This window comes from Alligator mississippiensis, chromosome 2, assembly GCF_030867095.1.
Source record: "Alligator mississippiensis isolate rAllMis1 chromosome 2, rAllMis1, whole genome shotgun sequence".
NCBI lineage: Eukaryota > Metazoa > Chordata > Crocodylia > Alligatoridae > Alligator > Alligator mississippiensis.
The window spans coordinates 14,753,945-14,780,463 of NC_081825.1; the positions used below are offsets into that span (position 1 = coordinate 14,753,945).

Consider the following 26,519-nt stretch of genomic DNA (forward strand, 5'->3'; position numbering starts at 1 on the left):
CTTTGCCCAGGTGAGGAAGCTGCATGGGCCACTCAGTAGGGGCTCACAGGCTTCATTCAGCTGGCACAAAATGAACAAGAATCCACTTTTCAAGAAGAGGCTGTCTGTGCGGACCGCAGGTCCCAGACTGGCCAAGCTGAATGGTTTTTAGGCGTGGTGGGATCCCTTGGGGCGTTCGACATTTCAGAGTCGGGTGAGGAGTGCAAAGCTGGCTTTCTGCCACCATTTTGCTTTCTTGTTCCTCAGGGGAATAGTTTAGAGCAGCCTTAGGGCTGCTGTATATTGCATCCGCTTGTAATGTCTCCCAACAGGCCATTACGTTAGTAGGGATGGTTGGAGTGCCGTGCTCTCCAGCAGTGCCTCTTCCTGGACATGGCCGTCTAGGCCAGCGGCACCAGCAGGGTGGTGAAGAACTGGCTGAAATGCTTGAAGCCACACAAGGTGTTTCTCATGCTGGGAATTCCCAGATGTTTACTTATGGGAGCTTTAAATGGGGATCTGGAGGACTAGGATCTGTTCTTTTGTCTGGTCCTTCATTTCTAAAACAGGAATAATACCTACTGTCCAGGGGCATCATGGGGATGAGTGAGTTCATATGTGGGCAGTGTTCTAGAGAGGCAAAGAATAACACATTTCCTCTGTTTCAGTGAAACTTCTGCTTTCCCACAGGCACCGCCTAGGATCCTTAGACCTCGCTTCAGGAAGAAAAGTACCTCGTCCTCTACCACTGAAACAATGTGAGTGCGATGAGCCAATAGCACCAAGATCCACAGAATGTCTCTCTTCTGCCTTAAAGAGCTACTCGTTAATACCGTGGAAAACAGCAGCGAGATGGGTGTGCTTTGCCGTGCAGCGCTGTAGACATGGCCTTTCTCCCTTCTCTTTTCTTTCCCTTAAGTCACATGCTACTTGCATTTACCTGCCTCATGGTTAGAACAATTAGGCAGCCACTGTGTAGGTCCCTCTGTTTCATTTGCAGAACATGAAACTACTTAAGCTAACTCTGTAAGGCCGTACATTTATCCTTCTGAGTTGTGTTTGCATAGTTTTAGCTCTGGGAATGCAAAGGAAAAAAATACTCAGTTGCACTCGATGCTATTATGGCTAATGTATTTATTTATGGCTTTACCATTCATGAGTTGGACTTGCAAGAGCCACAGCGTTTTCTTTCTTCCCTTCCTCCACAAGACTGCGAACGATGTCAGAAATGCTGAATTCTTTTGACTGTACAGAATGTCCGAGACTCATTAGCAAAGCCTGAGCTGCAACTCCATTTCTTTTCTAGCAAGTAAATTACGTTCGCTCCAGTCAAGTCATTGTGCTAATGCCGTAGAGACACAAGGACTTAGAGATGATGAAGAGATGCATGCAAGCAAATGGAATTGATTTCGCAAGCCAGAGACAGAGGTGTCTTCTTTGTGATAAATCTGAGCCAGAAGAAAAGAAAGGGATATCTTGCGTGGAAACTGAAGGAGGCTAAAATTCTGTTGTAGAGCTCTTGGCAAATCTTTGGCTAGCAGTTGTACGATCCCTGCAAGCTGTGTTTGTTATAACTGCTGCAGTGTAAACCAGAATTGCTTTAGTGATGGATTTTCATAGGGGCAAAATTCACCCCTCTCGCCAGCATGCCTGACCTCAGTTCTGGTGTTCTGCTTTGCCAACCTGAATGTGGGGGTTTTCCATCCCTAGGCAGAGCAGAGCCTTGGATCTGAGCTTCCCTGCGTGAGTTGGGGAAGATTTTGCCTTTTGCATGGATTCTGGTTTGAAGTGCAAGAGTCTGTAGTATCCACATTTAAATGATAAATATATAAAAAGGGGAAAACATTGTAGGATTTGTGTATTTGTGCTTAAAGTGGGTGTCTCCTGTGAGTGTAAAGCATGTGAAATTCACCAATAAGTCAATTATGTGACTTTTGTGTTTGCTCTTGGACTAGACTAGAAAAACATTTAGTATCATGTAGAACTCACCATCGATAATTGATCAGTGAACAAACTCAGTTAAGACTAGTATCATCGACCCTAGTTCAGGTTCAGAATTAGTTCAGGATGCCAATAACTGGTTGGTGTGAAGAGAGAGAGAAGTATATCTGAGGTGGCCTTTTGAAATTCTCTGTCAGACATGCATTCATGTTCTAGGCTTCTAACTCAGCTTAGGGTAATGCAAGAGGTTCCTTGAATATATGGGAAGTAAAGAGTAAAAATGCCTGCACCCAAATATGTACATCATGCTGGCCAGGAAGTAGAAAGGACAAAAGGGCATTTTCTGTGACTGTCATCATAAGACCGGCTACCTGAAAAACATATTTTCCTTACCTGCACTGAGTTGTTCATGCTCTGTAAAGGATTTGTGCTCAAAAAAGGCATTAAACATATATTTGAGAAAGGAGTCAGTCATGAGAACCTGCTGGGCAAGATGCTGTGAGGAGCTTGGCTTGCATATTTAATTTAAGCAGCTTTCATAGGCAATTAGATTTTTTTTTTGGCCAGATTTAGAAAATAAGAGACAGTGCCTGCAGTGTTAGCAGAAACAAGAGTTCCTGTTGCAAACTAGCTTCCATTTTTGCTACTATGCAAGAGGGTGCCATAAGATAAAAGGACAAGTTTGCACTCAATTATGCCAAAAAGAAAAGAATCAAGCCACACGATGCTGGACAGACTCTGCTCTCAGATAGGCTGTATTCATGCTCATTCTTGCTCCAATTATTACATGTGCATCTGATCTGCTGTTTTACTGTAAACTTGACTGTTTAGATTTTCTTCTCTTAAGTGCTGAGGTGAAATTGTTGACAAGGGAGTTGCCTTATCTCTCGAAGACATTCACTGTATAAAAAAACCTTTTCATATCTCTGGCAAAATGTGTTATCAAATCAAGCTGTATATTTGTGTATAGACAGGGAATGCGAATGCCCATACATGTATGCTTAGTGGTATAGTGTTCTGTACACAAAATAGACAGACCATTTGCCTCGAGTTGATCATGTTACCGACACAGGTTGTTTACAAGCTGCACCTCTAAAATTGTCATTTTAATTTATGAGAGAGGAATACCAGAAACCAACTCTGTGGTCCAAAATGTTCTCTAAAGCTGTCTCCCCTCAGGAACATCCCTGAATCAGCAACTGAAACCACGAGGTCTGGTGCTCCCCCCTACTGGTAGATAAGGGCAAATCATGGTTTTGCAGCCACTGAGCTAATCAGGGTGCTCGGACAAAAGTTAAGGAGAAAGCGTGATTCTTAATTAGCTGAGACTGTGGGATAGTGGGTTGAAGTAACAGCTTGTAGCTCCCTTTGGTTCCTATACAAGTCAGCATGACCACACTCAGTGGATCACTGGCTACTCCAGAAGGCACCCTAGGGCCCAGGGGAAAGAATCCAGTGTATAAGGGGTCTCAAGCAGATGTGCAGTCTAATCATGCAAGAAACAGAGAGGTGCCCTTAAAATCCTACGCAGGTGGCCTAGGGAAATGTGACCCTCCTGGAAGGAATAGCTAGGCCCCTGAAAACAAACCCCTGGGCCAGGGGGGAAGGATGTGATTGCTAGCCGGAGCTTGGGTTGCTTTGAAGAGACTGAAGCTCTGACAAAAGGAACTGAAATCTCATGTCTAGTTTTCTGTACTGCATGGGTGGGTGAGTTGAGCCATCAGCTTACCCAGGGACACCTCACTTAGGAATAGGGTAACTATGAGCACAGCTCAGAGCAACCCCCTTGGTCTCCACTCATGAGTCAGCACTGACGCAGCTATAATGACTGCTGGTTGCCAGGATTATTCCCACCTCTGGGCAAGACCCCATTTAATCCAATATAAACTGGGAGTAACCAAAGCCAAGAGTAACCTGAGTGCAAGTCTAATACACCAGAGCAGAGAATCAATCAGGCCATTTGTTTCTAATGACCAGAAAGGAATGAGCTTGCTGATGAAAAACAAGGGAAGAAAGCTAAATAGCAAGATGCGACTACCCCTAGCGTCTTATAAACAACCTGTTGTCCCTGACTATGCCCCGTGGAATAAGCGTGTTCTCATGCAGTAACAAACCCTTTATCTGTGCAGAAATGTTTGTTAATCAGTCTCCTTCTGCTGTTTATTCGTTTCAGGTACCTGTCTGGCACCTAGCACAGTATTTGAGATTGTAAAGAACACTATGCGTACTCTTGAGGTTTGCATTTAAACAAATGGCTACTACTTAAGGATCATAAGTGTGCACTTCATGTTGTTTCTTTTTGTGATCAATAAAAAATGATCTGTGATAGGATAGTTCATTTCACAATGCTTCACAAGGATGGATGTTACCACAGTATTCCAAAGTTGACGTTTTTGCTGGTTTTATTATATTGATTGATATACATCTTGAATAAAGTCTTAATTTTTTCTTTACAAAAAAATTAAAGGAAGAAAGCATCTTCAGTCTGTTCAATGTATCTGGCAGGCCAGAATACCTTTTGTTACCTTGATTACTGTATTGTTGTCATCATTCTGGCTCACTGTATATAGTTGTATTCACTAAGTGCTGCATGTCTTTCAGAACCCCTCTCTGTATTATCGACTGGAAAAAAATACAGCTACTGAACATCACGTGTTACCAGTGAATTCATTGGATTGCTAAAGCTTCATACTAAATCATGTCTTGTTAAACAAATGGCAACAGAGTCTACAGTAAAGAGTTAAGCGTTAGTTAACCATTTGAAGCCACTTTTACAATATGACTGAAATTGATTCTTGCTACAGTGTTAAGTCTATTAAGTGTGCGTGCTTGATGAAGCCAGAAACAACTAGCATCTTAAATTGCAAAAAATCAATCAATCACACACACATGCTGCTTTATGTAAAAACCATGCTCAGAGGTACAGTAAAATATTATCATAAATATAAAATATAACTAGGGGTAAAATATAACCAGGCTTTAGGAAAGAACTGGTAAGTGAGGAATTACTTATTTATAAACTGAATTTTTGAGGCTGTGGATTAGGATTCAGTCTGCTTTATCATTTGAAAGCAATGGGAATTGGAACATTTCAGACTGGCAGTAAGGCAAGTTAAAATTATATGCCAATGCCTTTGGAACGCCCTTTTCTTCAATGCTCGCCCAGAGAGATGCTGTTTCAGCCCTATCCTGTATCACGGGGCAGTATCATGGAAAGAGCAACCGCTGATGGAGAAAAACACAACTCCATTTACTGAGAAAGCAGTAGGTTTTCAGACAACAACAGTTATGTTTAAAATGGCTTTAAAGGCATTCCCATTTGATGCGTTTTCCAGTACAATTTACCTGTTATTAGGTTTTTTCTTTAAGCAGCGTTTGCATGCACATGGACATCCCAAATGCTCACAGCCTCTCCCCAAGATGACTCTGGATGAGCATTTCCCTTTCTTTCCCCCTGCTCCGATTCCCAGTGAAACACCACAACTGAGCATTTGAGTCAGGATCTTAAATACTGGTTTATTGTGGGGGTTTGGACCAAAATTTCCTACCAGCTGCCATGTTTGCAGGTATATTTGGGAAAGTGATAAGCCTTTCCAAGTTTGCCCACAGAAGTGCCTAGAAGGATTCCAAACACATCTGTTAAAATACTTGCCAGAAGCAAAAAACATGAGAGAGGCCGCCTTCTATACTTCAAGGTTTGTACGATCGTGGTACTTCTGGAAGGGATCGTTGACATACCAATTTCTTCTCTTCCAGAAAGGAGTAGTCATTTTATCGAGGAGTTTGCTTTGGGTTCTATTACAGAACACCTGTTCCCTTAGTCGCTTTTTCCTGGCAGCCGACTTTTTCCATAATTTCTTTTTATAGCCAGCCTGTTAGAAGACATAGTAAAGATTTTCAAATTACGTCACTACTGATAAATACCCAGTGACAATGGCAACCTGGTGCCACAACAATTCCCCCTGCTCTGAGCCATTTTTCATCTTCTACCCTGGGTGGTCTTCAACATTTTTTCTCCCATACTTGCTACTGGCTCCTCAAGGAAGGCAACCAGTGAAGGCAACAGTTATATATAAACAGGACGTTACCCTTCTCCTTAACCAAAGGCCACAGTGCAGCCGGAGAAACCTCTTGACAACAGCCTTGACGGATTTTCTCTTTCCTTTCCGCAAGCTGTAATATGTCACGGTCCTCACTGGCTGCTGAAGGAGACTTGGGAGCAAGGGTGTTAGCCTGGAATGGAAAAAATAAAAGCTTTTAACCAAAACGGAACACTCTTTCCATTTCCCAGAGCTCAGGATCTCATTAATGCCAGCCAAAACATTGAGAGAGGCTTTATAGGACTTGCCCTAGTTTCAGGAAGTTTTGGAGAAAATTGCTGTAATGTTTCAATATGCTTTTGGGCTGGTGTCTCGCTATGACTCTGGGGGAATGAGACCAAGTCCTACTCTGGGCTTGTGCCAAAGGCTACCCACAGTCAACCCAGCCACAAACAGTACCAGACTGGGGAGTCAGAGGTGGCCAAATGCTGGCTGCATCGCTGTGCAGTTGGCTAAGAAACTTCTGTGCCTTAACCACACTAGCCCAATGGCCTGTGAGGCCCAGACAGACCTTCCTTCCTTTGGATCAATATTTGCGCACACACTTTTGGGCAAATGCCTGGCTGAAATTAATTTCTACAACATCATTGTTCTGGGCAGGGCAGCTCGTAACATTTAAAAAAGAAAGCACAGTAAGTCAGGGCTAGTAAGACAAGAGTTGTTTCAGGGAAACATTTTGACTGAAATGAATAGCATTACTTTTTTAATCAAGTTTACTGCGGCAGTGAGCTGAGCTCTCAGGTATGGTTCACTGTGCAGCCTCGCTCAAGGACCCTGGTGTGGAAAACAGCGTTAAAAATTGCAATTGATCACTCTTGCAATTCGGAGCAAGAGAACTGCCCCAGCTAGCGTGGCGGGAGCCGCTTCCTTCCACAACAATGAAGAAAGACGCGGCATCTGGGGAGGACTCGGGTTCAACTCCAACCCCCCTCTTCTAGCGCTGCTTTCATTAGCATTTTCCCCTGAAATTTCTGCCCTAGCACTGGTTTCACTTCCCTTGGCAGACACTATAGCCATTAACAGCTCAACGGTGGTTTATTCCACGCTGAAAGGATGAGCGCAGCGTGGAGGACCTGAAGGAAAAGGTAACGCAAGGTGCTCGTGCTGCAGCAGGATCGTTGCAAGCAATCACCCACGTTCCACACCTTTGATGCCTTTTCCTATGGCTTTATTTTTTTATGCTCCGTGAAAAACCACATAACCTGGTCTATAAAACAGACCGTACCTGTTCACCAGGGAGGCGCACGGCAGGTTACCCGCAGAGGGCAGGGCTTTTGCAGCGGAGCAAACCGCAGGTGCCTGCCCGTAGCCCAGCCGCCGGATGGATGGTCCGGAGACCAGACGGACGCCACGGGAGCCGCTGTAGATTAGAGGGACGAGAGATCTGAAGACCCCTGTGGGAAGAGCAGACAACACCAGGAATTTAATTACAGGACAGCGGCAGGCGTGCCGAAACCGCCTCTCGGGCCGTGCTGCTGTACGCGGCGACGTTTGGTTGCAGACCTGTTCGTGCCGGCTCGGACACTTTTCACAAACCCAGCAGCGGGCAAAGCCTCCCTGAACTCCAATGGGGGCGGGAAACAGCGCCGGATATTTCCCCTGCTCCGGGATATTTGGCTTTCCTCAGTCCCCTTCGTGGGGTTTCCGGGCACATATTCCACTCACCGCTTCCCCAAATTACTTCCTGCCACCGGCCCCCGCCCCGGCTTGTACCTGCGCCACTCGCACGGCAGCGAGGCTCGAGCCGCGCGGGCTGGGGGCTTGTCACGGGCCCCGCGGCGGGGAGGGGGGGGGGGGCGGGAGGCGGCCCGGGGGCGTCCGCTCGGGACTGGACACGTCTGGGGGCTCCGAGCAGAGCGGGGCGGGGGCAGGGGGACGGACCGGGCCTTTCTCTTCGCTCCGAGCGACACGAGCGCGGAGGGACGGGACGCCCCCCCCGCCTCCGCCCGCGGCCTCTCCCCGCACTGACCCGACACACCGCGGAGCGCCCTGGCGGCCGCCATCTTGGCATCACGTGCTACGGCGGCCGCGACACACAAAGGGGCGGGGCGCACGGCCCTGATCAGCGGCTCCCCCCAGCGCCGGGCGGTGGGAATGCAAAGGCGGCCCCGCGGGCGCTCCCTCCTGCCTTTGTCTTCCGAAACCCCCGACCTGCAGGGCCGGGCCATGGGAGCTGGACCGAACCCATATTTTATTTTATTAAAGAAATTGTTCCTGTTCCCAGCCAAACCAAGTCCAAATCCGTGAGTCACTCCAGAACCATAAGTGGCTCTACTAGAACTGGCAACCATCCTCCACCCCCATCAGGGGCGTCAGATATTTCCAAATTCTTTGGCGGGTATCCTGGTGCAGGCCCAAGCCTGGAGCCTGGGGGGGTGGATGCCCCCGAGTTTCGCCTGCCCTCGGCCATGTGGCCGCAGGAGCAAGCTAGGGAGAAGCTTCTCTTTTCCATAAAATGTGTATTAAGCCTCAACACGTTGGCGGGTACTAAACCACACTGCCAGAAAAAGTTACCCCCAGGGAGGCTTAAGGAAAACTGCCTTCTTGGACCCAGATACATGGCGTTTCCCCTGCCAGGTAAGTATGGCCCAGTCCCATGTGTCGGTCTGGGGGTCTGATGTGGCCGCAGGCCGGGCTCCCTGTGCTGACCCAGCGGCAGGCCGGGCTGGCGCAGCGCTGCGTGGAGGATGGGACCTGTGCGTGCAGCTGGCCCGGCCCTGCGCGCTGCAATCGTCTGTACTTGCACAGTACAAAGTCTAGAGCCCAGTGCATCTCCAGACCTTATCTAATGCTTATACTGCAGGAAGGAAAGTGACTCAGGAAACATGCAGGAAAATGCTACAAATATGCCATGTGCATATTAGGGCCGCGCCTCCCCAGCAGGCAAGTCCCACCCGGCCGGGGCCCCACCCAATTTACCCCTGCTCCTGCCTCTGTGGCACTGTCCCTTGCTGTGGGGACCTCAGTCTAGCCCCGTCCCTTCCCTCCCCCACAGACTGACCTGCTGGGGTGGGGAGCGCACATGCGTGCATGGGGGCACTCAGTCCTCCACCCCATCCTTGGATCGACTCCAAGAGCCTTCAAGATCAACTCAGCTAGATAATCGAGTCCTTGCATAAAGGGCATGAGCACACCTGCAAGTTACCCTAAGGTTGGGTTTCATCACATGCCAACAGCTCTGCAGTAACTGCCCCTGTGTCTCCTCTTTCCTTAGGCTCAGCCCTCTTTCATGCCTGGCTCAGCTGCTGTGGATTCTCTTGCACTTACTATGGACTAAGAGCGCACACATGTAGTTTCCAAGCAGCACCTGATGCAAGGGAATGCCTCACTCTCCTTTCCCCTCACAGAGGCTTGTCGGTGTTTCTGTGCCCTTGGGCTCAAATGAGAGAAGAGCAAGTTTATCCCAAAATGAAGCCGACTAAATGTTATAAACATGGAGCAGCTCAAGGGCATCGTCAACCTGCAAAGAATGACAGTATTGCCAAAAAGAGCACGAGGTTTATTTTCTCCAGGTCTGTAATTATGAAGCAGTTTGTTCTCCCAGTCCCCAATACCTAGCTACCACTCCTGCTCAGACAGGCAGTGCTTTTACTCACCTCTTTTCACTTCTCACCCAGATGCTGCAAACACAAATGCCTGCTGAATCCAGAGTCTGCTGGACCTCGGCCACAGAAGCACCTTCCTTAAATCATAAACAGAGAGAAGTTGGGCTGGAAGGGACCTCCAGGGGTCATCTAGTCCAGTCCAACCCTCTGCCTGAAACAGGATCATCCCTATCCAAACCATTCCATAAATACCATAATCTAAACTTGACATAAGACTACCATCAACCCGGACACAACACAGACCTAGCACCCTAATCTGCCACGGGTAAAGCAGAGGAGCCAAGGCAGCCAACATCTTGTTCCTATGAAATTTTGTTAGTATATAACCAAGAGATTCTGGGTTGAGGGCCACGTCCTGGTTATAGAGGAAGGCAAAACCCCCACAGTCCAGCCCAAACTGAACATGGGGTAAAATTCATTCCTAGACTCAAATGTGGTGATTTGTCTGGCCCTGAGCAAGATGGGCAAAGCCTCCTAGCCAGGAACCTCTGGTTCCTTGCAGGAATATTGGCACACGCATCAACGACCCTGGTCTTAGCTGTAGCCAACATCCAATGTGTCTGAGGAAGGCTTAAACACACTGATGTGTAGCAGAACAGAGAAGGAAGGGGCAGGGGCAACCAGCGAAGCCTAGATGCATGGGAAATACCCACCAACCAGTGCTGCCCAATCGAACACCTCCAGTGATGGAGAGTCCACAACATCCCTGGCCAGTCAGTCTATTCCACTGCCTCCCTGTTCTAATAGCAAAGACTTTTTTTCCAGCCATGCCCCCACTACAGAGGAAGGCACAAAACCACCACAGTCGGTACCAATCTGACCACAGGGTAAAATTCCTTCCTGACCCCAAATGTGGCAATCAGCCTGACCCTAAGCACAGAGGCAAGCCCCCCTAGCCAGGAACCTCCGGTCCTTTGGTCCCAGCAGGAGCACAGGCATACCCCAGTCAAAGTCCTCAGCTTTGGCTGTAGCCAACACGCGACACCTCTGAGTGCTTTTAAGTTTTCCTTCGATACATGCAGCAGGGAGGGGGTGGAAGAATCAGCAAAGCCCAGAAGCATGGGAAATACCCATAGTTCAACACAGGCATCGCTATGCCTAGATCGTCCCTGGCCAGTGGCTGCCCAGACTCTTCTTGAACACCTCCAGCGATGGAGTCTATTCCACCGCCTCGCTAGTCTAGCGGTGAAAACGTCCGCCTGGACATCCAATCTAAAATTGCTTTGCTGCAACATCAAGCTGTTAGTTCACATCCTCCTCTCCGCAGCGAGAGAAAACGTGTGCTCCCTCTTCTCTATGGCAGCCCTTCAAAGATTTGAAGACTGCTATCCTCTCCCCTCTGAAACACCTTTTCCTCAAGCTGAACAGGCGTCGCTCCTCCAGCCCCTCCTCATGTGATATTGCTTTCCAAGCCCTTGACAATGCCCGTTGCCCCCTGCGCACCCTCATCCTCCAAGTGAGAATGACTGCTGCAGCAAAGACCAGAGCCCCCTCGTTATCATTTACGTCACGCAAGCGTCTCGTGCCTCAAACTGAACCCGCACAAGGACATGTGAGGTGCTGCCTGCCCGTTGGAGCCGACCATCCCTCTGCCGTGGCCTTATACCCAGGGCTCAAATTACACTTTGGCTCTCGTGGGGGAGGTGTGCAAACAAAAAAAATGACACTGGTTCATTGATTAACAAGTCCACGTAAGTGAAGGAGCCATGCGATCGGAGACCCCCCAGGCTGTGATTTTCAAATCTTACAGGAGAGCTCTTATGGGAGAGGGGAGGGGGGCTCAGCCCCCATAAATTGCACCCTGGTTGCCAGCAGTGGTGCTTTCACTTCCATGGGGGTAGGCAGCCCCTCATGCCCCCAGCCCCAGGGGGAGCGAGGAAGCCCCTGTCCCTGCTCAACAAGCCCTGACACTGCACTAGGCTGCACTCCCACAGCCCCTGCTTGGCGCCAGCAGTGCGCATGCGTTTTCCCACCGCGCTTTCCCGCATCTGTCGCTTCTGAGCCACGCTCTCATTGGCCACCCCGAAGCGGTTCGCGCGCATGCGTAACCACGCATGCTGGGCGGAGCCCGATTTGCATCCTGCCCGTTCTCCGAACGCTGATTGGCCGCTTCCTCTTGCCACTCACCGCCGGCGGCAGCCGGGGGCGGTGCCTACGCCTGCGCCTGCGCGCTGGGGGTCACGCTGAGGGGGCGGAGACAGCGCAGGCTTCGCGGCGGTTGCCTACCACCGTCCGTCACCCGCCGCGCCCTGCGCCCGGCGAGATGCTGCGAGCGTGCCAGCGCGTGGGGGTCGCGGTAGCCGCGCAGGTGAGGCAAGGCAGGGCAGGGCCGGGCCTGTCGCTGGGAGGTGGCCGCCCTTCCGCCCCCCGGCGGCCCATGGAATGAATCGAGCTTGTGGCTGTGAGACACCGGGGGCGGGATGCGGCGGCGCGTTCTCCAATCGCTGCTCGGCTTTTTCTGACTGGCAGGGGGTCGGCAGGCGTTGATTGGCTGCTGGGCTCGTGCTTGACGCGGGCAGCGAGGCGAACTATGCCGGGCGCATGGGAGGACTGAAGCGACTACAGGCCCTAGCATGCAACGCGCGCGCGCTTTTGCACCCGCGCTGCATGCTGGGGCTTGTAGTCCTGGCGGTGGGGGGCTCTGAGATCAGGATCTGGGAGCAGGAGGCGGCATAAGCACTGCGGGGGGGGCAGAGAGTCCGACCCCACAAGAGCCGAGGGTCACTAAAAATACCAGAGCGGCTGGACTCCTTCATGGCTCTGGAAGGACATGACCTTGCCTGCTTGTGACTTCCTGCCACTTCCGTTCTCCTGCTTCTGCTCCCAGCGCTGCAGACGGACCAGTCACGACCTTGGAGCCGTGAAAAGGCCCCGTGTCTCGGCGTGCACCGACGTCTGCCTCTTTATGTCATAACCTCTGCTGGCCCCAGGGCGCTCGTCTCTTGGGAAACACCAAAGTATCCTATAAATAGCAGAGCTCCTAATGTGCGAGAGCTGCTTCTGTTTGAGGCTGTGAGTTTTTTAAAGCATAGCCTCATGTCCTGTGACTAGCCTTGCCATCTCCATTCCTGAACAGGTACTCCTCGCTGAACGTCGTCCCAGTTAACAGCGTTTCATTATTATGTCGGTAATCTGTTACAGAAAGTACGCATTGAAAGTCGTGCGGTGTTTGGTTGTAACGTTGTTTGGCCGCTGCCTGCTAGTAGGTAACTACTGTGACATGATTGGATTCGCTTAACATCATTTCACTTAAAGTCGCATTTTTCAAGCATGTATCTACGACGTTAAGCGAGGAGTAGCTGTGACTTAATTCTCCAGGAGCCTGACCCCTGCTGCCAGTGGCAGGGTGGGGTCAGGACAGGGACCTGGCTGTTGTGACTGTCACAGAGAATTGTTGTTCCAAAAATTGGCCAACTGAAAATAATTTCTGGAGCTTTGAGCTTGTCTCGCATTGGGAGATTTTAGGAGCTTGGTGCTTTTTCTTTTTAAAGCTGTCTTTTAAACTTGTCCGGGGATCTTAAGCCTGTGTAGATTAGACAAGTGTTTGATTTGAATGTCATGCATCTTTCATTATAGAAGCGCATAAACTGAACTGTCCTGGGGTTTTGCTGCATTCTTCTGTGTACATTAGGGTTTTCCAACCGCAGAGCTCAGCAACGAGCAAAACAACCACTATCGAAGCACGATGGCTTCATAGTTCATGTGGAACCGCTTCGGAGCTGGCCAGCTGTTTTACTGCAGCAGCTCTTTGTTGCTGTATAAGGCTGCAGCGTTCTCCATGCCAAGTCATCTGACAACCTTTAAGGGGCCAGGCTTGTAAGCTGTGGAAAGTTTGAGCTGTGAGGTGGGAATATAGAATGACTCTGAGGCTGCTGGATGTGTTTCAGGAGTCTTAAACACACACACCCTTCCTTTCTGGTCCTGAGGTTTTTGAGTGAATTTTTACCAACTTTGGAAAGTCAGGGTTGAACTGTAGAGCTCAAAAATGGGGCTGTATTCTGGAATGTGGGTGTGTAAATCATCTCAGGGTTGCATGTGGCCTTCCCATTTATTTTGTTACTTTATAAATAAGTAGCTCTTAGAGATGAAGTTTGAAAGGAGATGGCCTCCACCTCCTTGACTTCAGAGGGGGGCTACTGCAGATGCCAGAAGCGCATGACATATTTGTAGCACTTCCCTGAGCGTTTCCTGAGTCACTCTCCTTCCTGGAATATAAATATTAGATAAGGTCTGGAGATGCTTTGGGCTCTAGACATTGTGCTGTGCAAATAAAGACAATTGCTGCCTCACAGAGATAACTGAGAAATAAACAGCTTTTTGTGGGGGGGTTGTTTGTTTTTTGCTTTTGGTACGCTTGCCACAAATTAAGCCCTGTATTTTCCCCAAGAACCACACTAGTCTCCGCCTCCTCCCTGATTTGCTGCTCTGCTCCTACCTCTGATCTGTGTGCCAACACACAGAGGCTCCCCATGGCATTTATGGTACGCAGGTTGGTCACCTCTGCCCCAGAGAATGATGCAGATTGATGGAGCTGTGCTGTCAGTTCAATTCTGTATCAAAAGTCATTTTTGGTATCTTGGCTCCTGTAAGCAGAAATGAAACATTTGTTGTTCTTGACTCACGAAATGACAACAAACAATCAGGAAGAAGCTTTTTGAAGTCTGTGGAGAGACCATCGTGTGTCAATTTAGATTTCCTGTCATTTTACGGCAGTGAAATAGTGGGACACGAGATTAACTAGTGACTTTATGAATTATTAATCTAGACTCGATGTAGTAACTGTTGGTCAACTGGACAAAAGAGCACAAAGCATTTTGTGAAACAATGCCACTGTTACCTGTCCTAGCAAAGGTGTTTTGTTCAAAAGGAGATGAGGAGCAGTCTCTGCTTACCAAAACACATCAGCATTGTTTTAGTAGGGAAGGTTTGCCTGGCTTCCACCTTTTCTTCACCTCTGCTGCATCTTTTAAGGGCAGTCAGTAAAGTCTTGTCCAAGTTAAGACTATGTCAAGTTGTCCCACCAGTGTACTGCGACCAATGGGAGCACTGATAGTGGCTGGTTGCAATAATTTCTACCCTGCAGTTGTCTGGGTCAGCTCTGAGCTGTAACTACTGCTAATACAGTGTTGGAAGAATTGCCGAAAGAACCCAATTCAAGGTAATAGCAGTTCTAAAGCTGTGTAAAAAGAGAGAAACTAGCTTTTCTGCCTGTGTGCAAGATTCTGGAACACTGTTTATCATGAAAATGTACAAACAGGTGTATTTCATTACTATATCTCCTTTGTATCTGGATCTGACTCACTGGGAGGTTGATGTAGGCACATTGTTATCTGTACCTGGTGAGTATGTCTGAATTCCAGCTGCGTGCTACAGGCCAAAGTTGTGAATGTTATGTGTAGACCAACAGTTCTCAGCCAAGGTGTCGCAGCATCCTGGGGTCCATTGAGATCCTTTCAAGGGTGTCACACAATGTTAGCGCTGTTAGATGTGCAAACGTGGTTCACAAGATAAACACAGATTTTCAAATAGGAATCCATAGTGTTAAAAACCTTCTGACCTTTGGTGGTCTTCCTGAGGAATTGCTCTATTCTTATTTCTGTTGTCAAAAAAAAGTGAGTGAACACGAAGGACTGGGGTTTTCTGAATCACGTGGCATCTTTGTAAAAGCAGGGGTGGGCAAAATGCAGCTTGTGTGGCCCCTAAAAAATTTAGAAAATTAATATTTATTTGCCCCTGGCTACCTGTCATGTGGCCCTCGATGGCTTGCCAAAACTCAGTAAGTGGCCCTCTGCCTGAAATAATTGCCCGCCCCGGTATAAAGTGATAAATGGAAAAGCCTCTTGAAGTAGTAACTGCTAAAAGAAATAATGACAAGTATTGTGTTTACAAAGGATCAACACCTGATGGGTTTACTTTCTGATGACTTTAATCATAAATCGTGCTTCCTGACTGCCTCATCATACACCATAAACTTCACTTATGTCTGCAGCCAAGTTATTCTTTATAAAGAAGCTTTGCCCAAGTAAGCAACTGCACTTCCTGTCACTGGGCACATAGATTTCTGTTGCTAATTAAAAGGAGTTGGATGCAGTTTTGGAAAGAATAAGAAATCAGTGCATTGTGTTCCTGATTCATGTCCTAACCTGTCTGAAGAATTATGGGACTAATATCATAATAGAGTAAGGATATCTTAAACCATGAATTTATTTCAAAGTATAAATCATCAAAATAGAAATTCTTTTTCTTGGTTACATTTCTTAGGATGCAAAGCTTGCCTCATGTCTAAACTAAATGGGGAGAGAAAGTGTTTTCCTTTGACCTGCATGCTTCACACAAGTCCTATACTTTTCCATTAGATATTAATTTCTTTGTCTTTTGTTAGAACTGCTAAGACGGAGAGGGTTTTTTTTTCTGATGACTTGGTTGGGCTGGTTTAACTGATCTTTCCCGTTAGCGTTTTCGTATTCAAATGAAATGTATTGGGAATGAGGACTTGACATAATACCATTGCAAGCTTTATTACCTAGCTTATTAAAATTTGAATCTAAAACTCTAATTGTTCATAAAGGGACTGACTTTCAGTATAGCTCTTCTAAGAAGATGGTAGCTTTGGTCCACAATCTAGAGTGTTACTGAACATTTATAGAAATGTTTTTGTCTTTAAAAGCAAATGAAAATCACTTCAAGATTTAGACATTCCTTGTCACTGTTTGCATCTTAAGTTATTGCTGAGTTATGTTGATGCATCAGAATCCTGAAGTGAAATAAGCTAGTCTAGTTGTACCATCCAAAGTGAAGGGCAAAATATAATCAGGCAGCAAAAATGGAGGAGATTCTCTTCCCCGCCCCACCCCAAATCATTTTGGTTTTTAATAGTTTATACTATTGGTAATATAAATCAAAGTTTTTAATTGTAGTTTTTTTTGTTGTTAATTTGAAAGTGATTGTAACGTCATTAGAGTAGACTCTTTTTATTAGGGGAAACTAAATCTTGTTTTGATGTTACTTGTTTTTTTCCACACCTCTTACTGATGCATTTTATATGTTCCCCAGAACATATATTTTTATGAGATTTGAATTAGGTTGAAAGTAGAACATTAAAGACTTTAAAAAAAGTTGCATGCAATATTTGATTCTCGCCTTTCTTTAGAATTGCCGATGTGGTAGATCTTCATTCCGTCCATCACAGCTGTGCCGTGGATATGCAACATCAGGAGAATCGGGGTATGTAGTGTTTCATAGGCAGTATTGACACTTCTGTTTTGTCTAATTCGGGAAGAGTAAGTTAGTTTGCAATTTTCCCGTAGCATGGGAATTAAAATTAGAAATAGTAAAAGTTCATATGCTTTGATCCACCAGGTTTCAGGCAAAGCCACATCACAGTGGTCAGTGGCTGGATGGGAGTTGACCAAGAAGAGTGAGGTGGTTAATCAGCAGTTTTCTGGTTTTGGCTACTCCTGAACTGGTGCCCCAGTATGGACTCTGGTCCTGGAGGAGCAATCATTCAGATGAGATTTAAAACAGATCTTAAACTTCTCTGGCAACTTGATCCCAATTCTGGGTGAAGAACTCTCTTGAAAAGTTGACTCTTAAGAGTCTGTTAGCTGGCTGCTCGTGGCTGTAAATAGCCTGGAAAGTTGCAGCCCCAGATATCTTTCTTAGCTTTATGGCATTGCTCTTTATAAACTACAGACATCAATTTGCTTAAGAACGCTTGCTTCTGTTGTGCCTCCTCTTTCTAAAGCAGATTTTAGGAAATTCAGATTAACGATATTGTGACTGTTTGACTGAATTTCAACTTAGCAACGTCGATTTAGATTTGCTTAGAGAGGCTAGAATTGTTGTGAACATTGAATACCTATAGGCCTTATTTTTTTCAAAAGAGCTAGTTTTCAGAGCTAAACTAACCGTTTAAAATCTATTCAGTTTTAATCTCAGAAGTGATTTGCCATATGCTTGGCTTGATTTTTACCTAAAGAACTCTCAATCTTATTTCTTTTCTCCAGTGTTTCTGCAGGCAAAATCATTGGGGCAAGTGTTTTGGTTGTGGGTGGAGGAGTTGGTGGTACTGTGCTGTATGCTAATTATGATTCACGTTTCCGGGAGAACGTAGAGAAGACCATTCCATACTCTGATAAACTCTTTGAGGTGGCACTTGGTCCTGCCCCATATAGTATACCAACGCCAAAGAAACTGGTAAGTTTGAGGAGTTTTCTTTTTTACTGAACGCTTTTACAAAACCATTTGCCGTGTTTTGCAGACTCCAAATGACACTTAGTTCAGTATATGTTAGACCCTGGACCTATGAAAGCAGAGTACTTTAGAAAAAAATCATTGTATGTTCCTGTTTATCTTTGAAAAAAGGAAGGTACTTTATGGATCTGAAATTAAATAAGTATATAATAAAAGCTGCACCAAAGTAATTGGTAAGTCACTAGAAGAGAATATGAAATAGGAAAATGTTTGTTCCTTATCTTATAATTACATAGAGTTTTGCCCTACTCCTTAGATGTTAACTTGATTCAACAGTCTCAAGTGAATTTTGGTATATGGGTTCTAAAAGCCTGTTTTTATTTGACATGTAAGATGTCATGTGGCTGTATTTTTGTGTCTGATCGTAAATGATCTACAGGGGGTAGAGGGGGTGGTAAAAGATGGCGTACTGATGACATTTCCATTTCTATTCCTGAACATGTAATATAGTTAACCTTGGAAGTATAGTTGAGAAATATGCTAGACCAGCCTGACTTAGTGTGAGGAGAACTGAACATTTTAGAAATCATTAAACTTAGGAGGGAGAGAGAACAACAAATTGTGTGTCATATTCTGGGGTCCTTGTTTTCTCTGTTAAAAAATCCAAAATTCTCTAATAAAACCCCCAAATCCATGTTTTTCTGCAATTAAAATGAAGCACTGCTATATATTTAGGTATCAGTTGAATGTAATATTTTATTAATATATTTACAGTTTTAAAGCAATTTGGAATCCTACCAGTACCGTAATCATTATAATAAAATTAATTCTAAATACCTATATATTTTGGCATTTGATTTTTGTTTTTTATCATGGAAAATCAGAGCTCCCCTGTCCTATTCACTTGCTGGGACACAGCTCCAACTGTGGCTGTCATCTGGGTTTTGGGGAAATATATTATTAACTGTAGTGTCAGACTGACAGAAGTGACAAAAACCTGTCTGTCACTTGTCTAATTACGCATTATAAGCTAAATAGTCTCATTAACTTACCTTTCAGCCACTAGGAAGTTGGGCAGCCTTGGAGTCTCATGCCTGGCAGGGGGCCACATTGCTGTGGGCATCAGGCCCCCTGCAATGCTCCCCCCTGCTGCACAGAGGTTGTGTAGGCTCTGCGCTTGCTTGCTGCATGACTGCCCTGACTTACCTAATAAAGGCTCTGATAATTCCTCCTATTCATTCCTGAATGGGGAATGGGTAGAGGAACCTTGTAGCCACCTGGCCTTTAGAGCAGATGAGCTCAGTTCTAACTTCCAGCTCCTTTTAAAGAGAAATCAGTGCAGCTGTTTATAGGTCAGAACTCATAGCCAAAGCAGTTATAGCCTGTGGTCAGTGATGAAATAACCATTGATACCTGACTTCTAGATCTATTACCTGTTATCATGAAGTCATCTACCTGTAAAATGATTGTATTCCTCTCCTGAAACTTAGAGATTTTCATGTTTCTTCATTCCCGTGATCTTGATAGCCTACTCAGAAAAAAAGGCTCTGAGGGATAATTAGCAAGATTCTTAATATCAAGTGATAGTTCTTGAGCAAGGACCTAGTGTTACCCCTGTATTTTGACGGGCAAGATTTAACATTTTCCATCAGAACAGGCTTGGTTTCTCTGTTTTTTTAGTGCTGATTGTGATATGGGCAGAACTCTAACTTGGAGGTAGTAACCAGAAGATCCCTTAGAACTTCTCTTGGCTATCAATGAGTGTCAGCGGCCTAAACTCAGAGCCCCTTGGTTGTCTTCTACTCCTCTGCCAAAATAGATGTCCTCCCATCAAGGCAGTTTGCCATGAAGTAGAATATTGAAGTAAACTGAAGATTTCTCTCGGGGTGCGGGGGGGACACAGGATTTTATTTCTGAGTGGAAATTGTCTGGCTTAACCATGAAGAAAGACTTAATCTAGCTGTAGCTTGGCAGAGTGACTGCTAAGGGAGGACATTGACTAGAAGTGCATAAAGACTGTAAGTGGCAATAGGGAGAAGAACTGTTTTGTTTTTGAGGCTGTGCTGTTAAAATTAACCTTTTCTTTTCAGTTTTATCTTGTTAAGCTGAATGTCTCAAGTTCTTAGGGGAGGTTTAGCAAACTATGAATTACTCTGTGTGGAAATCCACATTACCTAATGCTGTGTGAGAGCCACTGGACTTTTATTACTGTATTTAGTGTCTGCAAACTGTCTACATCGGGGGTGTCAAACTCACCTGGGTTGGATCTGGACTTCAGGGTTTCTTGCTGGCTGGATGTGTGAGCGGGGGTTAAGACAGTGGTGACTTGTCGCCCTGCTCCATCTTCTCCCACACCAAGGATATGCTATATGCCCCTGCTTGCCTTGCCCCCCACCCTTAGGAGCGTTCTAGGCCCTGTGAAATGGCTCAATGGGCTGGATCTTTGACCCCCATTATATACATTAGTTCTCTTCATTCCGCTAAGCTCCTTAGAGTACATCCAATGTTTGGCGAGGCAGATTGTTCAAATTTCTACATACTGATATAATCGGCTGAAGTAGGCTGTTGCCTATACTTCTCTGAATGAATCGGCCTCGAAGATTAGGGTCTGCCCTGACCTCCCTTCTGTCTAAATTTACTATGTAAAATGATTTACCATGGAAAATGAGGTCATTGTACAGTCAAGGCTATAACCAGAAAATTTAAACACATTCTGTTCTTAATTCTAGTAACATTTTTGGATTACTTAGGAAATCTGATCTGCCATTCTCTGGTGTAACTTTAGTCAAGTAGTAACAATGCGCTTGCCCCTATACAGTATTGCTTTTTCTTTTCTTTTTTTAATATTGCCTTGAAGAGTGGCCACTGCCACCACTCCCCTCCTGCCAAACTTCCAAGGCCTGCCAGTTTCTACACTTGCATGTGTACACTCTCCCTTTTTGGGCATACGAGTGAGTGAGGTATGCCACCAGTTGTAATCCAGAAAAAGTGTGCCCCAGGTATCAAAAGTTTGGGAAACACTGTTTTAGAGTATAAGTCTTTATATACTGTCAGAGTCTACGATAATTTAAATTACTTTTTTTGAAGAAATCCTATCTGTTTGTTCATTTTCGAGATACAGCCTGGTGCACTAAAAATCTCCTCTGTAACAGAGGTAATGAAAGAATCAAATCTGCCCAGTACCAAATCCCAGAAAAGTAAAACGGAAGCTGCTGCAACTTCAGGCGAACAAAAAGAAGGTAACTGTGAATAAGTGTATATTAAGATGGCCTTCAATCTGAAGGGAAGAACAAGATAATTTTTTTTATATATATTTCACACTGCCTTATTAGGTGGTGAAGCTGTTCATAACTGTTTGGACTGGTGTTTTGTATATTGTTTAGATTATATTTGCTATAAGAGATTTAACTATTCTAGTGTTGGGGAAATTTGCCCATAGCTGTTATGTCCTCTTTATACGATTACTTTTTAACAAGCTAATGCAAATCCAGAAATTCTAGGTAAATCTAGGAATTGAACAGCCAGGCACTTCATTTGGCTGGACTGTGTGGCTTGTACCAGGGTTGAATAAGGAGTTTGATTTTGGATTCTTGTTTCTTACTACTTCTAGGGTTTAGCAGGTGCAAGGGGCTTAGTGTGGACAAATTGCCAAGTTCCTTTAAAGTTGGGTCAAGCAAAATTGGTTTATTAAGAGATGTTCTTTCTACTGTCCCTCCCCTTAACTGAAATTGGGTGGGATTAGGGTCTGTTTGTCTTCTACCATTTACGATCCTCACCTTGTGGGAGGACATGGCTTATTTACGCCTGATATGGAAGGTTCTCTCTGCATAAAAAGTAGTACTGTACATGGAGTTATCTACATGATAAAAAGCATGTAAATGCAGATATGTAGGATACTATTTGTATTTAACCATTTCTGTTTGTATATACAGCAAGCTCAGAAGTAGCTCAGATCATTTCTGCAGCAGGTGAAGCTGTGTCAATCCCCGCGCCAGGTTTGCAGGATGAAGAGCATGGAAAAGATCATGTGCATGAACACCATGAAGGAAAACACAAACCTGCTGCACCAGGTGCTTAAATGATTTAGATATGTTTTTCAGATCTAGGGACTTGATCCCATCTGCCTCCTTCATACTGCACCTCGCCAACCTCAGTGGGTGTTCTGCATGCTAAAGGACTGCGAGATTGAGTCCAGTGACATGTGTAAGCTCAAGTCCTTTGATAAAAGATTTCTGGGCAAAATCTGAACTGTGCACAGGCCGCTCAGTCTCTGATCGGTGTCTTCCTAGTCAGAACTGTGCTTGGCTGACTGTTCAAGGCCTCAGTGAATAGGCATTACTTAGGATATTATAAAAGGCACAATAGCACCTGTACATTGGTAGTACTTTTAGTATTTTATTAGTTTTATACAACAACAGATAATGCCCAGAGTAAATGAATATGTACCACCTACTATCAGAGTTAGTGCGAGCATTAATAGACAACCTGGCCTTGTGCTTGGCAGAGGAGGACTGGGAGCCAAGAGATTTGGGCTCTCCTCTCAGCTCTTGTGTAGACTTCAGGATTTCAGAAAACTGCTTTAGGTCATAACATTTGAATGTTCACTTTGAATGTGTTTGTGTTGGGATAAGCAGCCTTTTAGGCTGTATCCAGACGAGCATAGACATGCAGTATGTGATGTCGCAGACCTGTCTGCAGCACCACACACTGCACATGCAGGCATTCTGCTACACTGCTACCTTGCAGTGTGGGGGTTTATTTTGACCCTGGGAGATCCTGGGGTCAAAGAACCCACGCTGGAAAAAAGTGGAGTAGTACATGTGGCAGCAGCACATGCTGCCCAAAACCAGAACTTGTCCAGCTGGAACCATGCTCTGGCTGCCATTCAGGTTTCCTGCTGTGGCTGCAGCCTCAGGAGGCTCCCATGACCCCAGGTAAGGCTGCTGGGGCCAGCACAGTTGCTTCCTCGTGTCAGAGGAGTGCGTGCTGGCCATTCCCTGGGGGCAAGTAGCAGTGGCACAAGGTGTACTGCTGCTACTTGTCCCTGGGGAAACAAATGGTCTGTACTCATCTGGAAGTGCCCTTAGAGTGGGAAAGCAGAATACTGCTTTGTTTCACTATAGCTTCCTCTCTGTGCTCAGCCAGGCTAAGTGCTCAGCCTGAAGTTCTCCATTGTGCTAACAGAGCACACACAAAAATGTTCTTATCTATCATATCAGAGTTCATATTTAGTTTGCTAAGAGTTTCTTAGCACTCATCCCTGCCCTGCTTTGTTTTAGCACTGTAATTGGACCATTCCTATGTTATAGTTTGTTTTGTTTTTTTCCTGTTGTAGTGTGATGTCTATACATTTATCCAGGACTTTAAGAAGAGTTAGGGTCAACCACAGTAACTCTTGTGGGGAGGGGTGAAGGATACAAGTTTGCTGGATGGTTGCAGAGTTGTTTTTTGTAAAGTGCAGCTCCCAGTGTTAGTCTCAAAAGGAAATAGCAAAATTACTTACCATGGAGTAGCCATTCTGATTCTTCATTAAATCTTTTTTGTTTTCCCTTTACTTGCTTCTGGATAGGTGAAGAGTGTGCATGTGAAGACTCCCATGCTCTAAAAGAACGACCACCAGAGGAGGTTGCAGCCCGGCTTGCACAACAAGATAAAGTGGAACAAGAGAAGATTTCAGGTATGTAGATAGCATTTGTTATATAATGTCTTATACTACAGCTCAGTTCCCATCCATAAAATACATTATAGGCAAATGAACACAAAGATTAATTTGTCTGCTCTGGCTTGTGGTCTGTTTTGGTAGAATTGGTAGTATCCTACTCATGGTGGTTTGGGATAAACTTGAGTCACAGTGAGCTTTGAGAACCATGGTAGGATACTGGGAATGACCAGCATATCTGGGGCTAGAAAACTTACTTATTTGCAGAATGCCCTTTTATAACTGGTCTTACTCCTGCTTGTAGCTCCTTGAAAGTAGTTAGGGTTGTTGATCAAAAGCAGGTCATGTGTGGGTTACAACTGAAGACCCAGCCAGTTCAGCCTGTTCCCATAGCTGCAGGAGGGTTTTACCAGAGCTTCTGCTCAAAACAGCAAGGATAAAGGAGAGTAAAAAGGATTTATTTCAGCTTTTTGAATTGTAACATTGCCAACCTCCTGATTTTGTGTATTACAGCAAGATTGGTTGACGCCTGGGGCCAGCACAGTTACTGGCCTTTGCCCTGGGTGGGATAGGGGAGGCTATGTGCCATGTGGCAGAGCATGCGTGACATGGGCATTCCCTGATGAGAAGTAGCAGCGGCATACCTTGTGCTGCTGCTGTTTGTCCCTAGGGAAACGCCATTACCACTCGTGGAGTCGCACCCATTGAGGCTATTCTCCATCTGTCCTTTCAGAGAGTGGTGGTGAAGACCTTGCTCTTTTTTTTTTTTTTTTTTAAATGAATCGTGAGAGGTTAAATACAGTTCCATCCTACCATGAATGAGAAATTAGGAAGGAAGGGCATCGGAGATGGACAGTGCAGATTTTGGCAATAGGAGTTGCTGGCACAAAAGAAACTTTGGCACAAGAGGTTCAGGGGTTATCTTGCTTTTCCTCTTCTGGTTTGCCAAATACAAACTTTTCTAATAAAATGACTCTAAAAGGGTCCAGTGACTCCTCCTGTTCATGTTCCTTGAAGTAAAGCTGTCTGTGTCAGACTAGTAGCCAGATCCCACTTAAAGAGCAACTTCAAAATCAGTATTTTCAATAATGTTTGAAGCTGTTTATAAAGTGTTATGTGGGATCTGTATTCCTGCAGATGAATCTTTGTAAAAAGGGGAACTTGGGAGGATGTTAGGAAAAGAGGAAATGTGGGTGGACTTATATAAATCAGGACAGCTTTGTGCTTCATGTGACTGAAGGAGTAGTAAGCATTTGAAGAAATAATAGAGAGAAGCTATTTTAGCAGCCACCTGTGCATCTGCATGTTTGAGCTACAGTTATGCATGCCAAGTCACAGCCTCCATTCCATATGGTGCTGTTGAAAATCAGGTTATCTTGACTGGAAGATGGAGAGAAAGTCTAAGCAATAGCTCATAAAGTATTACTTACCTTCTCTCCCTACCACTAAGCAGCTTGAAACTCTTAGTTAGAGCAGCAAGTGATAAATCACAACATGGCTGTAAGGCCCTGGGAATTAAATCTGAAAGCAGAGCAGGTGCAGTTTACTGCGAAATATTTTGCAGGGTAGGTTCTTAGTGATGCAGTAGAGTTGCGATGGCAGCCACCTTTAAATGAGTTTTAGGTCACCTGCTTTTCTTGTCCCTCAGAAGGAAAGACCCTGCTACAAGTCCTGACGTTCTTTGATTCAGCTAAGAATTAAAGGAGATGAATCCAATCAGCTGATTGGTACCACAGGAGAATCCTCTCTACCCTTCAAGTCAGCCTGTTGTTACACTAATGGTATATGATGAAGCTTCCCAGATTAGGTTTTTCTAAAAGCCTTGGATCCTACAGGACCCTGAATTTTGCCATTCTAGCAATTTCCAGATGGAAGCGTTTTTCCTGTTATCTGGGGTATGCGAAGCAGAGATCTACAGGAGATGTTCTTGAGATCAGCTAGTATTAGCAATTTGCTGCTAAAATTTTGCCTACCTGTCCCTAAAGCTGCATTTCACAGTGCCAGAAGAAAATGGAGTTAACTAGCGGAAAAGTGCATGTTTACATGTACAGTAATAAAACACCTTAGTGACGGGGAGCCCCGCAAATGGGAAGGACTTTCAAAGCGGTTTTCTCTCAAATAAATTATTTTATGGAGTCTTGTGGATTGTCAGCCCCCCTGAGAAATGACTGATACCACGTGGCCTTTTATGTCCGGGACTTGTCATAGAGCTTCACCTTCATGTAAACTAACTTCTATCCAAGTACAGAGTTCAGAAGCTGGTGGTTAGAAGGCACAACCGTGTTTGCTGCTCAGTTTTTTGTCTCAGAGCTTTATCTTAGCACAGTGCAACCCCCTTTCCTCCCCCCACCTCCAAGTGCAGGAAACTCAATCTGGGAATAATTGAATTAAAAGGTTAATGAACCTGTAGCATGGGGTTAATTGGCTTAAGTTAAGAGCAGTTGCATCAGCCCATAGGGATATAATTCCAACCATGATCGACCAATAAGTACCAGTCAGTGTTTTTATTAGGAAGGAAGGATGCACCAGATTCTCAGTGCTGCAAGCATTGCTTTCTTCCTAGGCAGTGAAGAAAAATAAATTGTCTGTGTACTCGTGCAGTACGCTTAGAGAAGAAATGAACATTTAGAGTGAGCAGTTTAAACAGGTACAGGGTTGATCTGGGAGGCTGGAGCCTGCCTCCTGAGGACCTCCATATGAAGTCATCTGTCTCTTGCATTCAGGATTCAGCAGAGGTACTGAAGACACGGAGTAGACCATGGCTGCTAATGTATGCTTTCCACTTGCCCAAAAGCATAAGTGGTGTTGTTTTGGTGCAACTTTCTGTTCATAGGGGTGAGGGGAGAAGCAGAGGTGAGCCATGTGGCTATATATCATCTAAGGGACTCCTGATTCTTGTATTCAGTTCATGTGGCAGTTGGAAACCTAGTTATGCCTCCATTAGGAGCAGGGTCTGCTTTGAAAGATCAAATTCTGTACCCAAACCCAGAGAGGCTAAATCTAGCTATGTGCATGAGAGCTATAAGTTTTTATAACACATCT

At 45.4% G+C, this 26,519-nt stretch overlaps 3 protein-coding genes across 8 annotated transcripts in view; 2 read left to right on the forward strand and 1 right to left on the reverse strand.

Moving 5' to 3' along the window:
• REEP1 (receptor accessory protein 1) overlaps window positions 1–4,571 on the forward strand; it is a 100,357-nt gene extending 95,786 nt beyond the window's left edge. The window contains exon 7 of the mRNA XM_019478408.2: window positions 670–4,571. Coding sequence (XP_019333953.1) covers window positions 670–680 — 11 coding nt within the window. The 3' untranslated portion in view covers window positions 681–4,571. The remainder of the gene's footprint in view (window positions 1–669) is intronic.
• On the reverse strand, window positions 4,305–9,067 carry MRPL35 (mitochondrial ribosomal protein L35). Of its 3 annotated transcripts, XM_019478421.2 has the most exons (5): window positions 7,990–8,068; window positions 7,246–7,414; window positions 6,009–6,153; window positions 5,573–5,792; window positions 4,305–4,542 (listed from the first exon to the last, which is right to left on the reverse strand). In XM_019478421.2, the coding sequence occupies exons 1-4, from the start codon at window positions 8,021–8,023 to the stop codon at window positions 5,604–5,606; spliced, it is 537 nt and encodes a 178-aa protein (XP_019333966.2). In that variant the 5' UTR covers window positions 8,024–8,068; the 3' UTR covers window positions 4,305–4,542; window positions 5,573–5,603. The 3 variants fall into 3 exon arrangements, with proteins under 3 accessions (XP_019333966.2, XP_059577443.1, XP_014463206.2); XM_059721460.1 differs by lacking the exons at window positions 4,305–4,542; window positions 7,990–8,068 and adding an exon at window positions 9,022–9,067 and having other exon boundaries at window positions 5,417–5,792; XM_014607720.3 differs by lacking the exon at window positions 4,305–4,542 and having other exon boundaries at window positions 5,417–5,792.
• A 2,729-nt stretch (window positions 9,068–11,796) lies between these two features.
• Window positions 11,797–26,519, forward strand: part of IMMT (inner membrane mitochondrial protein) — a 34,361-nt gene continuing 19,638 nt past the window's right edge. Inside the window, exons 1-6 of one of the 4 annotated variants that reach the window (XM_059721457.1) lie at window positions 11,797–11,933; window positions 16,776–16,849; window positions 17,632–17,821; window positions 20,934–21,057; window positions 21,751–21,888; window positions 23,388–23,495. In XM_059721457.1, coding sequence (XP_059577440.1) covers window positions 11,889–11,933; window positions 16,776–16,849; window positions 17,632–17,821; window positions 20,934–21,057; window positions 21,751–21,888; window positions 23,388–23,495 — 679 coding nt within the window. In that variant the 5' untranslated portion in view covers window positions 11,797–11,888. The remainder of the gene's footprint in view (window positions 11,934–16,775; window positions 16,850–17,631; window positions 17,822–20,933; window positions 21,058–21,750; window positions 21,889–23,387; window positions 23,496–26,519) is intronic. The other 3 variants (XM_006271489.4, XM_006271490.4, XM_006271491.4) reach the window with 3 other exon arrangements.